The 15,298-nt window shown below is 35.8% G+C and overlaps 1 protein-coding gene across 1 annotated transcript in view; it reads right to left on the reverse strand.

The window, feature by feature from the left end:
* Positions 1–15,298, reverse strand: part of mical1 (microtubule associated monooxygenase, calponin and LIM domain containing 1) — an 84,492-nt gene that overhangs the window by 34,560 nt on the left and 34,634 nt on the right. Inside the window, exons 8-14 of the mRNA XM_028797024.2 lie at positions 9,993–10,093; positions 7,793–8,050; positions 6,159–6,274; positions 5,887–6,013; positions 5,183–5,249; positions 3,955–4,102; positions 3,572–3,768 (exon numbers count right to left, since the gene is read on the reverse strand). Of these exons, the coding sequence (XP_028652857.1) occupies positions 3,572–3,768; positions 3,955–4,102; positions 5,183–5,249; positions 5,887–6,013; positions 6,159–6,274; positions 7,793–8,050; positions 9,993–10,093 (1,014 nt within the window). The remainder of the gene's footprint in view (positions 1–3,571; positions 3,769–3,954; positions 4,103–5,182; positions 5,250–5,886; positions 6,014–6,158; positions 6,275–7,792; positions 8,051–9,992; positions 10,094–15,298) is intronic.

The following is a 15,298-nucleotide window of genomic DNA, read 5'->3' on the forward strand; positions in this document are numbered from 1 at the left end:
AAATTATATATATGACATTATTTGCATTTCGATTTTCTTTTGTACATTAGTATGTCAGGGGTGTAACTGTTTGCAGAAGAAACCTGTTGAGCACGTAAAGTTTAGCATTGTTACTGACTGACATCCTATACCAACACCAAAAAGAGTTTCCTTTAGGCTACCATGAGATCAGGGTTATCTAACTACAGGCTACTATTTCAAATGAAAATAATAATATTTGGCATTCCTGGATATAATGCTAAACTTGTGTGAAAACATTATGTAAAATATTCAGATAAGACAGGAAGACTCAATGCCCTCCATATAGTATATTTTGGGACAGTGAAATCAAAATTGCTGTTTTTGTCATTTACGCAAGTAGTTCATACAGGAGACAGTAGTATAAAATAACCATAAATATAGAAAGTCACATTTATGAGTATTTCTGCACTTATATGCTTTAACATTTTAGAACACATAATAATCCATCTCCCAATTTTATGTCATTACCTGTATCAGCTGGCTTCAGCCAGGAAATTTCCTAAGGCAAAAGGGCCTTTGTTATAGCGGTGTTGGTTAATCAGGTGTATCAGAAGTACTTGGTAACAGAGTACTTTTCTGTATACAATATTTGTTGGTTTTTTTTTTTTTGTTTGTTTCTTCTTCTCAGGGGATAATATTAGTTCATTAGAGCTCTTTACTCATGAACATGCTACATACAATTTCCCATTAGCAAAAAACACTCCTTTCCTAGATCAATTCTTGCTTGTAAAATATGATTTTAGAGGAAACTATTTTGAATGCAAACAGCTAATTAGTAGGAATAATGGGAATTTCTGGTATAAATATAATTTCACCCTGTACTACATACTGTAAAAACGGTAGCTTCCGTGAGATTTGAATATAACACTCTGATCTGTAATCTTATACCATTACAATGGTGGAGGGTTTAGATCAAAAGCAATATACACTTAATTCTGGTTTACATTAACTTAATACATAGAGGTTTACAGCATGTAACGTTACATGGACAATGCAATGAATTCAACATTATAAACATTGCACAGAAAAGAACATATGAAAAGAAATATGGTGAACTATGTACAACGTCCACCTCTTCTGTGTTCTGTCCATGTGGGGCCCTTTTACTGAGCTGTGCAAGTGTTTAAACAGACCAAGGCATGGCCACTGCTCCTGGTTTGCATTGTACATAGGGCTTGAAGTGAGCTGGTACACTGTACTGGAACTTGCCGTTTTGTGCTTTGTTAACCAGTGCTTAGCAGCACATCATGGTCTGACCTTGAAGGGGGCACCTCAGTTATCTGTAATACTGCATGTATTTCAACACCAAGGGCGCCAATCCCAACCCTGTTCTTTGAAGTATATGTATGCAAGCACACTCGACAATACAATCCAGGTTGAATTAGTATATATTTTATACTGCTTCACAAGGAGTAAGAATAAACAGACAGAAAAGGGAGTACTTCATGTACCCAAGGAGGACACTTCATAACCACGTCTTTCTTGAGTTTTACCTAACTTTTCTTCATCCCTTTTACCATGCAACTCGCCATGCTATTTCTTTTCCTTTGCAAGGAGAAACTACAGCTACAGCCCGATCAGTTGCATGCTTCTGCATTTTTGCATGCAATCACTTGTCAGCACTCTCTATGGCATTATTATCGACCAAAAAAAAAAAAAAAAAAAAAATGGTTATGCTATTTTTCTTCTAGAACGTCACCAAATTTCATTCAAAGCATTTAAGATTTTGGATATGTAGATTTCCTATTATGGGGAGTGTTAACCCCTAAATATTGATATATTGAAATGTCCAAATATATAAGTCACTAGTGTACTTAGCAATTAGAAACAATTAGGTCATTTGAAGGAAATAGCTGGTGTTGATGACCACTATTGGAAATTCTGAAAATAAATACCAAAAATGGAAGCAACAAAGTCTTAGTAAACAGGGTTAACAAACTAAAAAACTGATAGTGTCAATATATCTGAGGCTTGAAGCAGATATTCTATCCAAACAATGTCTAACCAAGTATGCTTTAAACTACTTTAAGGGAGACTACTTTAATTGGAGTGGATCAATTTGTATGCCCACCTAATGTGCAAAATTGTATTATTCTGAAACTAGATAGATAAATAGACCTTTATTTTGCAATTTACAGATGCGCAATAAACACATAAATATACTAACACACCAGAAAGAAAACTAAAAACAAAGAAATCTTCTGACTTGGTAAAAGAAGTCAAAATGAGGCATTATGCACATTTATTGCCATTGGTACAACAGATGCCCAAGTAGTTTTTCTTGACACACTTCTGCTGAATAAATTGTTAAAGTATATATGCATAAAAATACACCAAATCAAAGCTATTTTTCCATTATGTTATTCTGTTCAATTGAAAATTTTTATGTATACAGAAAATATAGTATGTTTGATTATACCTTCCTAACAATTACAGAGATGAAGGCACTAAACTGTATATGCTTAGGGTTTCAATAAAAATTAACTTAATCATAGAATGTATGATAATTAATACATGATGAACAAAAAATAGTATTCATGATACACATTTGTGTGGTCTTTGTGATAAGCAGACACCTTGCTGAATGCAATAACTATGCCTGAGAGCAGGGTCACAGCCTTTGATTTCATTCTCAAAATGAATATAAATAATATAAAAGCTGCTGGCTTTTGAATTTTTACATAATCCCTCTGTAACTGTGCATTTTTCATAGCCACGTTTCATAAACAATCTGCACTTCATTGCCACGTTTCATAAACAATCTGCACAATTTAAACCAACAAAAATTTTTTTTTTTCTGACATAAGTACAATATTAACTTCCTTAGCATTAGACCCAAGCATCACTCGGGCTATAAAAGCAGTGCTAAAAGAGTCCCGAGCATCACTCAGGCAACTGTATAGACATGTCTCACATATGTATTAGAATCGAGGATTACTTGGGCTGTTAAAGTGCCAACAGTGATAGTGCCGAGCTTTGCTCAAGAAGGATATAGGCATGTCTTGCATAGGCAACAAGCTAGAGCATTACCCAGGCAACAGTGCAGACAAGTCTTCTAGCCTCATAATACGAAAGTGATGCTTGTGTCAATTACACATGTGCAGTGTGCTGTTCAAAAGCTGATCAGTCTGGAAAGAAAATCTGCAAGGAATCACACAACTGTTGTCTCAACTATGACCCTGAATTGTGTATTTCACCATACTTCAAGATATACCACACAAATGACACATTTTGACAGTATATACAGTATTAGAATTATTTTCATTATTATTATTCAGTATTACTTGTATCATAATTAAACTTTCTACACTTCTGACTTTGTTCTTTTAGTGTTTTGAACATTTTACAGCAGAAAAATCAGATTTAATAAATATTTAATTTTTCACGCCAAAAAATGCAACCCTTTTTCATGAAAAAAAATGTAACGCTAAGGAGGTTAACAATAGAGTATGCAGTTTACTTCAATATAAATAAATAGAGAGATAATTATGTGTTTAAATTCTAAACCATCAGTGAAATGGGATCAAATGTCTCACTCGATGAAACCTACCAGTTGGAGATTCAGTTTCTTGGAAGATTTGGAAAAAATGGGTTAGGTACATAACCATGGCCAGTTTATCAGGATTGTTCTGGCAGGCCATGTCATTGCCTGACATAATTGGGGTGATGCCAAGTTCTTGTTCAGCAATATCAAATGCAGTCTGATTATTTCTGGCAGTGTCGCCCACATCCAAACTGTCAAAGTCACTGAAAGAAAAGAAAGCACCAATATCTGAAAATAGAAACAGAGTACTGAGTAAAAGAAAACTAAATTAAATATTTTAAAAAATACAAAAATAGGATTTTATAGACCAAGATCAGAGACAGATACTGAAGGTCTCAATCCAAACCATTACACAAATACTAACTTTACTTGGGATTTCATCTACTTACATAAGTTGGGGTTTAAAATGATGAATAAGAGCACAAAGTGCCAATCCACTTTTCCAGGAATTTGTGAAGTCTGTCACTTTCACATTTTTGTAACCAGTAGTGTGTTGCTGACACCATTTCAGAAGCTCCTCATACCCATTTGTTGAATCTGAGCAAAGAAGCAGAAGTATAGCTTTCACCGAGTAATTCATTCAAATTGTCCAATTAAAGCTATATCCTAACACACCCACTGAGGAACATATTACCTGTCCCCTATACAAATTCCTTCTTCTTTCAAGGAAATTCTTTATCCGCAAAATCTAAAATGCATGCACAATAATTTTACTTTATTGTTCGCATTTAATGTATGAACTTGTTAATAGATACTGTTGAGTGTCCTTTTCAACATCACCATTGTCTCCAAAGACAGTGGAATGCTCTGCTGCCATAAAGCTATTTTTTCCAAACTCAGCTCTGGAATTCTACCATGCTTTCTGGTGTTTTACTACTTCAACTGTTGTAACTGTAAATTCCACCAGTACACAGCAAATTTTTACACAGTAATGAAACACGTGCTCTCACATTAGTGTTCTATTGCTGACTCAATAAAGCATTTTCCTGATTTAAGGAGAAAGCCAACCATGGTTGCAACATGTATATTGCATACTGTTCACTCTAATGAAATCTGGGTCCATTAAGGAAATGCACTCAAAATGAAAAACAAAATTAAAAATTTCCATAAAACACACCCTGACTATGCAATGGAATTAGGGCCGAGGTGTTATTAGGTGGACACTACGCTATGTATGGTTTCTAATCCCCACAACATGTAAAATGAAAACAATATTAATCTCTCAGCAGGTAATTTTAAACTGTGTAAAACAAAATTTCCCGAGCAAATTATACCTGCTCATGAGTAGCCGATTTACCTCTTGCCAAATTGATTCTTACGACAGTATAACTTGCCTTGAAATCTGATGTTTACATAACTTAAATTGCTCAAATTGGTTCTTTATAATTTTACAACAAATCAAAAATGCATTCCTTTTAATCAGAAACTGTGACACAGTGTGAGGTATAACATCTACAACATCTAAGGTTGCTTTAAGAAAAATAATATATTTTAGTCAAGGTAGTAAGCCATTTAAAGAGCAATGGGCCAATTATAAATCAGCAGTGGTGTCCTAATAAAAATAAAAAAGCAAAATGTTGAACATATATAAGGAAAGCAAAACTAAATTCACCACACCTTTCGGAATGTTAGTGATCTTGTTCTTCACCTTCTTGTGGTCCTCCACTACATACAGATGAGAGACCTTTCAAAATTTGCAAGCAAAATTATAAAAAGAAAATAGTAAATACAGGTATCATAAACTAAAATCAAGCATCATTCTGACTGTATAACTCAGTTAAATTGCTTGACGCTAATTTTATTTCCTTAAGTAAAGGGAGAGTGTGGAGGGTTGTCAAAAAATTAAGTAGCCCTTTGAAAGTCTTTTTTCTCTAATCTGATCTCCTTAGTTTGCCTTTTTTATTTTACTTTTTTTGCAGTTTGCTTTGAGGAATTTGGTGTGTTCACTTTTGAGAGACACACGGGTGGTGCAATGATTACTGCTGCAGTCTTACAGTTTTTCTGATACTCTTTTTTTGACTACATTACAAAGACATGCTTGTTAGGTTAAATGAAAGAATAAACTGGCTCAGTGCGAGAGACTGAGGATGAGTACATGAATTTACCCAGTGATGGATGGACAAATGTGATGGATGGACATTTGTCCAGGACTGGTCTTGCTAATGATTCTAGAACAAGTTCTAGCTCAGTGTCTTTAAAATGCAGGCTTACAGAATTTTAGTAAATGGACTGATGGATGGATGTCCTAAAATGTATCTGGCAAAGGTAAAATATATGGCGGCTGCTAGTTAATACTAATGAGTGAAAAAGTATTTGAGTACCTGCTTGGTTTTAATAGAATCCAAGTTGATGTTGGGATATCTTGTGGTGGGGTTTATGCTATATTCAGTGATGTTTTTGTGGGTGTTCTCTGGAGTTGTTTGTGAAAGTAATTGGTAGATACTTTCTCTACAAAAAAGACAAATGAAAAAGTTAAAAAGACAGTCTGAGATAAATGTATTTTTCTTCCACTTGGGTCCTTTTCTAGTGATACGGAAATTGATGAACTATTATAAACAAAGGAATTGTTGGCTTAATTTTTTTTTTTAAACACCTTTCAGCAATGACTTCCAGAGGAGGTGCACCAAGACCCCACCGACGAACCATCCATCCTGCATCAAAGGCTGCCAAGAATCCCCGTGCTATCCCTGTTCCGAGTGGCCAAAAAGGCTAAAATGAAGATAAACATCATAAAATTTATATTGTTGCATTATATAGATAAAATCTTGAAAATGATAGGTTTGGATTATAGATTAATTATAAATTAAGTTTCAATGTTTTCTGCTTCTTTCATTATTTAATATGCAATTTGCACACATATATGCAGAGGTGAGCAGTGGCTCACAGCTGAGTGAATCTGCTTTTATCAAAGATCCCATTACCAAAGGCTCATTACCATCGGATAGCGGTGTTTGATGTATAGTTGTCCATGATCGGTCATTTGTACTACATATCATAGCTGTGTGTAAAAGGCAGGAAATAAACTGCTTGAGTGACTGCTCATCTTTACACACTTTTAAATGCACAATGCTTGAGTAGCGCAGTAACGCAGCGTGTGCGCTCTCCCTGTATTTGTTTTCTGAACAGTGCTCTTTTAATTTCAAGGTATAACACCCCCAAATGGGATCAACAACACTGTGTGATATATTTTTTTTAATCCCATTTCTAATTGTGCTTGCTTCACTACAATGCAGAAACAAGCACAATTATAAATAAAAAACAGAATCAAACAGCAGTCTGGGGGAGACTGAAGCAAGCACAATTAAACAAGATAAAAAAAATATTGCACAGTGTTGTCGATTCCATCTGTGGTGGGTAGGGGGAGAGAAAGATTATACCGTTAACAAGTCTTGTGTGCTTGTGGCTCAAAAGTGGCTGAGAAACACTGGTTTAGGTGTGTGTGTGTGTGTGTGACTAGCTTTAGGGGGCTCTGTCCAAGACCATTTCCTGCCCTGCATCCAGGACTTCCAGCAAAGGTATCGTCTCCACCCCCATAATGCAGCACTGGAAGAAGCTGGTATGAAAAAGTACATATTTAATTGGTTTATTGCAGAAATGAAATGCAAGAGAATAGTTACAACAAAATAAATAAATATGCACTAAACTTATGTGAGGCAACAACTTCTGTAAATTGATGAACCCAGTGACTTACTGCGTAGTTCAGTTCCTTATCCACAAAATCACAATGTCTACCATCATTTGAAGTTTTGCTTATCATTGTTTGGCCTTGTTTTCTATTTTAAGACACTTTTAAAAAGATGTAATATGATCTTCTTTAAGTATTCTCTAGTAATGCTGGATTGTGGTTCCCTATGAGCCACTTCATTTGTTTCTCTCCGTTAAGTTAGCGGAGAAAGGTTACTGACAAAAAGAAAAGTTATCTTACTGTGCCTACATGAACCTTTTGGATATCACTAGGAGGATATATCCCAATTTTGTATGGCTGGTAGCTTGAAAGTGAATTTTCTTACAGAACCGATGCACGACAAAGCAACATTTCTAAGCAAACTCTTATCTTTAATCTGCTAAGTCCACATTCTGCCAGTTAAAGCATAAATAAAACATACAATATATTAATTTTTCTTTATAAAAAAAAAAAAAAGTTAAAGCACTGAGCAACAGTATGTGATATAGAACTGTGGTGGACAAAGAGCACAATTAAGTGTCGTAAACATGCTGCTGCCATACCTCAACAAGACAGTCTCCAACCAGCCCAATCAGGAGTCTATGCCCATTTTTCTCTTTCACTAGAGAGGCATTTTCTGCACGGTACATACAAGTAAAGTCAAATACAGCCACATCAGGCTTCTTTGCACTGTTCAGTGCAAACTCTAAGTCAGGTAGCTGGTGATTAGTAGAGAATTGAGCGGCTTCATATGCAAAAAGCTTTAGGGCATCAAAGTTTACATTTGCAGTTGACAGTAAAGTATCTGTATCACTTTGATCCTAGGGTTAAAAAAAAAAATACATAAGGTGGGCTAAAAGTGAGTTAGAGAAACATTCAAATGTTACACAGTACTGGGCTAAAAGTGAGTTAGAGAAACATTCAAATGCTACAGACTTAAGTGTTTATTCATTGAACATGTCAACGCTAACACAACATCTTTCAAGTTGTGTGAGATGCCTCTTAGTGCAGACACTTTGACGTGGGGTATAAATCATAATAGAAGACTAAAAGAACTGGAGAAACCCAAGGACAAAGACAGCTATATCCAGAAAAGTGCTAACTTTTTTGCTTTATTGTACTGTATCTAAAGGTCCATGTGAATGCTTCTTCACTTTACAAAAAATCTACTTGAAACAACCCATATGCACAAGGAAATGGAGCCACCAATGACTAAGAACTAGATGAGTTATAAGAACTATACTAAACGAAAGCCTTTGAAGGTAATACTATCTTTTGTAGATTCCAATTTTGCTCAGCAAGACACAGTGAATTGTAAACCTGTCTATACAGAGTTTAGACACAGTATGAGTTGATGTCTCTACAGCTTCTGCTTCAGCATAGCAGAAGAATCACATTTAGAACTGCTTACACATTAATGAATCAAAACACTGAGCAAATTGGAAAGCACAAAATAAATGAACTCAGTTCGATGAGGCAAGTATAGTTCTGAAATGTATGACTGCTTTTTTTCTTGATGACAGTTTCTAATAATATATTCACGGATATCTTTAATGGTAAATACCATTGCAAAGAATTTACATGAATGGTAAAGCTTGATTACATACATTTAATCTTCATATAATTTGCAGATCAGTACAGTGCAGCTGCTTACTCATAGTCATATATTGAGCTAGGTTTTGCAGTCATATTTTAACCTCAAAACAAATCAAGCATTTCTACCACTGTGCCACAGTTCCTATAATGCCTGATTTTATTTCTTACAACCAGAAACAATGGTATTGAAAAATAGTCAGACCATTTTAAATCAAATCCTAAATATTAATGCTTTTTGCTAAAACCAAACTCTCCACTTTGAAGAGAAATAAATTCACAGTGCAGTTTTTTCATCTCTGTATGGTCAAATAAATACAAAATTACAAAAGACAATCCATCTCATAGTATGCATAGGAATGTAAATACAATAAGAAAACAAATTCCACGACTTTCTAAAAGTATTCTGAAAAGACAAGCATCCATTGTTCCTTTGGGATTCATAACACAAGACTTACTTTGCAGTTACATTTCACTTGAATGCTTATTTTTGCAGCACAAAAAACACTTCCGGAAAAATTTCAGTTGGTCAGTAATAATCTCTGGATCCGCACAAGTCAATGCATCCAGGGATTAAAGCACTCACAATGAATTAGCAAGGAATTAATGCTTATGGCACATTCACAGTGATTATTTGCTTATTTTTGGGGGAGAGTTAAGACACAAGGGATATACGACTCGAGTGTTCCTAGTGGATTATGCAGAGTTATCATATTAAGAGAAACCTCTTAATGGCATTCTGAAATCACATAAAATTCTGAAGTAAAAAAAAAAAAAAAATACAAAGTAATAAATATAAAAGCAACCGAAACAACACAAATTAGATTGAAAAGCCTTTTAAAGATTAATGCTGTGCTTAAACTTTAGCAGACTGCAACACTGTGGAACACATATGAGAAAAAACACAATTAGCATGTGATAAAATTTTTGCCATGCCTTTGCAATATTTCTTGTACAACGTGTACAGACTCTGTAGTCTACAAGAAAAATGTAACTAAATTAATTGGTTTCATTCAAATAAAAATAGGATTTTGTGCAGTAATCCAAGTTCAGGAATTTAGACTTTAAAAATGTATTATTAAAAGCTTGTTAAGACTCTTAACAAAAATGTTCCTGCCTTAAATTACACTCTAGAATCTTAGAGCTTGTAACAGTGAATCTTCAACAAACCTTTTTAATAACACCTTTGTTCAGTAGGCTCTTCTTCTTGGCGGTCATGACAAAATAATGAGTGTCATCTTTATAGTACACAATGTTCTCCAGGTCAATACCTGTAAAGAGTAAGAATTTGATAACAAATAGATTAGACCTTAAGTGAAATTAAGTGATTAATATTTATTAATTTTAAAACTTTATAAGCTGGAATTCTTGTAAGTCATATTTAGTTATTTGGTATTTAAAAGAGAAAGAAAGCCTTTTCACTTAACAACGGTGCATTAGACATATATAAATGAAAGACCTGTGTGTGTGTGTGTGTGTGTGTGTGTGTGTATGCGTGTATGTGTATGGAGTAGTCCGCTCTCCTCACACTCAACCACAGGCACTAGATAGCACATACATGCACTTTAAAAATTTTTTGCCGCTTGCATGCACCTCACTTCCCAGTACGAAATGACATGTGTGAAGCAAAAGCCATCGCACAACATCGACGCTGTGCTAATGACACAGATAAAAAGACACAGCCTTGAAACGAAGCAATCACCGTGGCTCAACAACATGCAAGTGAAATACCTCAGCAACACAGGGCAAGGCTTGAAGTTTTCATTAAAAACATTGTCTATTTGGAGGTATTTTCTTGAGACAAAGATTAATACGACTCACATGCCAGCAATACAGCTAAGATATGGTATCGCCAGTGTCTTCTTACGAAAGCCAGTGGGGCAGCAAGTACAAGGTGGGTCCATGTCCTCTGCACTGAGTAATTCTTAAGAGTTAGCTGACGCCTCTCCAAGTTCACAAATATAGTAAAACTGCTAGGGAATCTTCCGGTTGTTTTTTGTCCCGAAGACCACACGTAGCTAATTATCTATATTTTACCACAAATACATAGTAATACTTTTAAATGTAATTTGACATCCCTGTGTCACAAAAGCAAAGCCTATTAAAAATTTCACAAATAGTAAGCAGTTTTGTGTTCTTTGGTGTTAATATTACAATAGACATTTTGACAGAGTTCCATAATACTTAATAAATATTATATACTGTAGATAGATAGATAGATAGATAGATAGATAGATAGATAGATAGATAGATAGATAGAATATTTATAGCTAGAAATTCACCCCCTTCATTTGCTATATATTGCCTTTCATTCCTGTATGTCTAATCATTTTCTTCTGATGATGACACCTGGTAAGTGTTGAAAGCTCAGAAATAAAAGATTTTAAGATGCACAATTAATTTCTAGCGCTATACAGTACTATGCAAAAGTTTTAGGCAGGTGTAAAAAAAAATGCCGTAAACAAAGAATGCTTTCAAAAATGGAAGTGTTAATCATTTATTTTCATCAAATCAACAAAATGCAGTGAATGAACAAAAGAGAAATCTAAATCAAATCAGTATTTGGTGTGACCACCCTTTGCCTTCAAAACAGCATCAATTCTTCTAGGTACACTTGCACACAGTTTTAGAAGGAGCTCGGCTGGTAGGTTGTTCCAAACATCTTGGAGAACTAACCACAGATCTTCTGTGGATGTAGGCTTCCTCACATCCTTCTGTCTCTTCATGTAACCCAAGACACACTCGATAATGTTGAGATCAGGGCTCTGTGGGGGCCATACCATCACTTCCAGGACTTCTTGTTCTTCTTTATACTGAAGATAGTTCTTAATGACTTTGGCTGTATGTTTGGGGTCATTGTCCTGCTGCAGAATAAATTTGGGGCCAATCATACGCCTCCCTGATGGTATTGCATGATGGATAAGTATCTGCCTGTATTTCTCAGCATTGAGAACACCATTAATCCTGACCAAATCTCCAACTCCATTTGCAGAAATGCAGCCCCAAATGTTCAAGGAACCTCCACCATGCTTCACTGTTGCCTGCAGGCACTCATTATTGTACCGCTCTCCAGCCCTTTGACGAACAAACTGCCTTCTGCTACAGCCAAATATTTCAAATTTTGACTCATCAGCCAAGAGCACATGCTGCCATTTTTCTGCACTCCAGTTCCTATGTTTTCGTGCATACTTGAGTCGCTTGGCCTTGTTTCCACGTCGGAAGTATGGCTTTTTGGCTGCAACTCTTCCATGAAGACCACTTCTGGCCAGACTTCTCCGGACAGTAGATGGGTGTACCTGGGTCCCACTGGTTTCTGCCAGTTCTGAGCTGATGGCACTGCTGGACATGTTCCAATTTCGAAGGGTAATAAGCTTGATGGGTCTTTCATCTGCTGCACCAAGTTTCCTTGGCCGACCACTGCGTCTACGATCCTCAACGTTGCCCGTTTCTTTGTGCTTCTTCAAAAGAGCATTAACAGCACATCTTGAAACCATAGTCTGCTTTGAAATCTTTGTCTGGGAGAGACCTTGCTGATGCAGTATAACTACCTTGTGTCTTGTTGCTGTGCTCAGTCTTGCCATGACATGAAACTGTCTTCCACAACCTCACCTTGGTAGCAGAGTTTGGCTGTTCCTCACCCAGTTTTAAGCCTCCTACACAGCTGTTTCTGTTTCAATTAATGACTGTGTTTCAACCTACGTGTGACATTGATGATCATTAGCACCTGTCTGGTATAATTGGTTGATCATACACCTGACTATATTCCTACAAAATCCCTGACTTTGTGCAAGTATATCTATAAGAATTGATGCTGGTTTGAAGGCAAAAGATAGTAACACCAAATATTGATTTGATTTAGATTTTTCTTTTGTTCGCTCACTTTGCATTTTGTAAATTGATAACAATAAACAATCATTTATATTTCTGAACGCATTCTTTGTTTACAGCATTTTTTCACACCTGCCTAAAACTTTTGCACAGTACTGTATATAACGACTGGACATTAAACCCGTTACAATAACGGGCGCTAGAACAGTAGTGCATAAACATTAGTAGGAACAGTCTATATTAAATGGCAAGGGACCTTGACCTCATTCTGTTTCTTGTAAGACAGTAATACTGGCTTTGATGTCCGTAATATGCCTTTAATTTTCTGTCACAACAGTGGGCAATCAGCAGAGTCTCCCCAGCAACTGATGTAATGTGTGGCGTGCAGCGGATAATCGTGCCTGTGGCGTCTCCCCAGCAAGTACTGTGCAGTTCCACAGCAAGTATTTTAATCTGTGTTGGCGTGCAGCTGATTATTGTATGCGTGGCGTCTCTCCAGCAATGGATTTTATGTGCGCAGCCGCGACTACGCAATCAGCACTATCCCCAGTAATGATGTCCTTTATTTGCTTATCATGCACAGCCACGGCTAGGCCATTCACTGTGTGCCCAGCTTCCAGTGTGTGTGCGTCCACGGTGCCGTGCGCGGGGCATGGTGCGATGCACAGCATGGCCCCGCGCATGCGCACTTCACCAGAAGACACACACACACAGACACCCTGAACGCACACAGGAGTTTTATTAAAGAGTATGTGACCCAAAAGACTTTAATTTCAAGCAGTGCTTAATATGGCCTTAACAAAATCAATGTTCCAACATACCCCAACTATGGATTATTTAGTAGTTCACTGCTGGCAGACAGTTCCTGGATATAAAGCTGCACACAAAGATTATTATCTACAAGCCAACATACCACAGCAAACCATAACACACTATCCCATTTAACCAAGAAGACAATGTGAGTTGTGGTTTTTAAGTTCAGCCCTGGTGGACCCCCAAGGCTGCAGGTTTTTTATTTCAACTGACTTCATAATCAAAACATCATTCTAAATTTGAATCGCATTGCTCAATTATCTGGTCTATAAGTACTACTGAAAAAAAGCATATATATTGATTGGTATTATTTGCCATAGATTTAAATGCTCAGGTTTCCTTTGCCACATTCTCTTTAATGTAACTTTTTCTGTAGAGTTTGTTCCTTTAATTGTATCTAAATACTGATGATTAGCAATGAACACAGATGCAAACAGTGAATACTAAAGGGGAACCATTACAATGCCATTTTCCAAGGATTACTCATTAAGAGACATTTCTTACAAAAGAGCAGAAACAACACTATAGAAAAAGATTAATTATAAAGAAAACATAAAGGGAAATTTAAGTATTTAAAGTTTTGTAGCTCCGAGTACACATCAGAAAGCACATACAAGTTAAACAAAAAGTAATTTACCATATGCCACTAAAACAGGTTAGAAAAAAGGTACCTACCTGCTTATAACTTTTCAACATCCAACATGGTTATAGGATAGAATTAGCACATTTTTAAAAACATTAGGGAATAAAGTAAGATGATTTAATTGTAAAGATATTTGCTGAAGACGACTTGCATGCCATATTATACTTCTTTTCAAGACTACACATTACTTGTGCCCAAACTAAATTAAATTGAATGAGCTGACAGTGTCTCATGAGGTGGAGCAAGGAGTATCGACAGTATTAGTAAAAAGGAATTTCAATCATGACTATATGCTGGTGCACTAACAGCTATAAGCATGTTCTTCAAAAGATTACATGACATAACAAAACAGAGAGAAATGTAATTCTGGTCTCATTGGAAATGTCTACTCTTAAGAGTAAGAAGTCTAACATGGTTTGATGTTAGTTATTCAAGCCAAGTATAGCTGCCTATTTTAACTAGCTAAATACCTAGTATTTCTCAATATTAATGTGACCAAGTGCTTGGGTTTTTCATATCTTTATTCTGTATCCCCCCAGTTGTATTAACTAGAAATTACATCATTATCTAATTTTTTTCCTTCAAAATCTGCACTGTACCAAATATTTGACATATATTGATACTGAAAGAATAAAACAGCCAAAGCAAACGTTATTAATTAATTAGGAAAATACAGATACTCTGGAGAAGCAGTGGACTAAGAAGAACACTCCAGCACAATTTATAGATGTTCACGGAAAGAAATCCAATACACTACATTGCATGCCACACTGAAAAGTAATGAATCATTTGATTGATTTGTTTATAGTTATTACATGATTGTGCCAAAATGAACAGGCATTGCATTTCAGTAAATTTTCTGTGCTGGATTGCACTTAATTTTAAAACTGTTAGTCTTTCATAATTTACAGTTTGCACTGTTTGTCTTTCTTTTGAATGTCATGTATGTTTTTAAAACTGATAGTCTTTCATAATTTACAGTTTGCACTGTTTGTCTTTCTTTTGAATGTCATGTATGTTTTTTCTGACTAATATGTATGTGTTTTTCAGTAGTGTCTAAGGCAGCACCTCCCATGACCTTTCTGCCTTATGTTACTGCCTAGGGAGTAGGACCAACATCACATCTTACAGTGACTCTAAATGTGTGTTAAGTCCTCTTGTAAATCACTCCAGCTATAGAATGTTTGTCTGT

This window comes from Erpetoichthys calabaricus, chromosome 3 (genome assembly GCF_900747795.2).
Source record: "Erpetoichthys calabaricus chromosome 3, fErpCal1.3, whole genome shotgun sequence".
Lineage (NCBI taxonomy): Eukaryota > Metazoa > Chordata > Cladistia > Polypteriformes > Polypteridae > Erpetoichthys > Erpetoichthys calabaricus.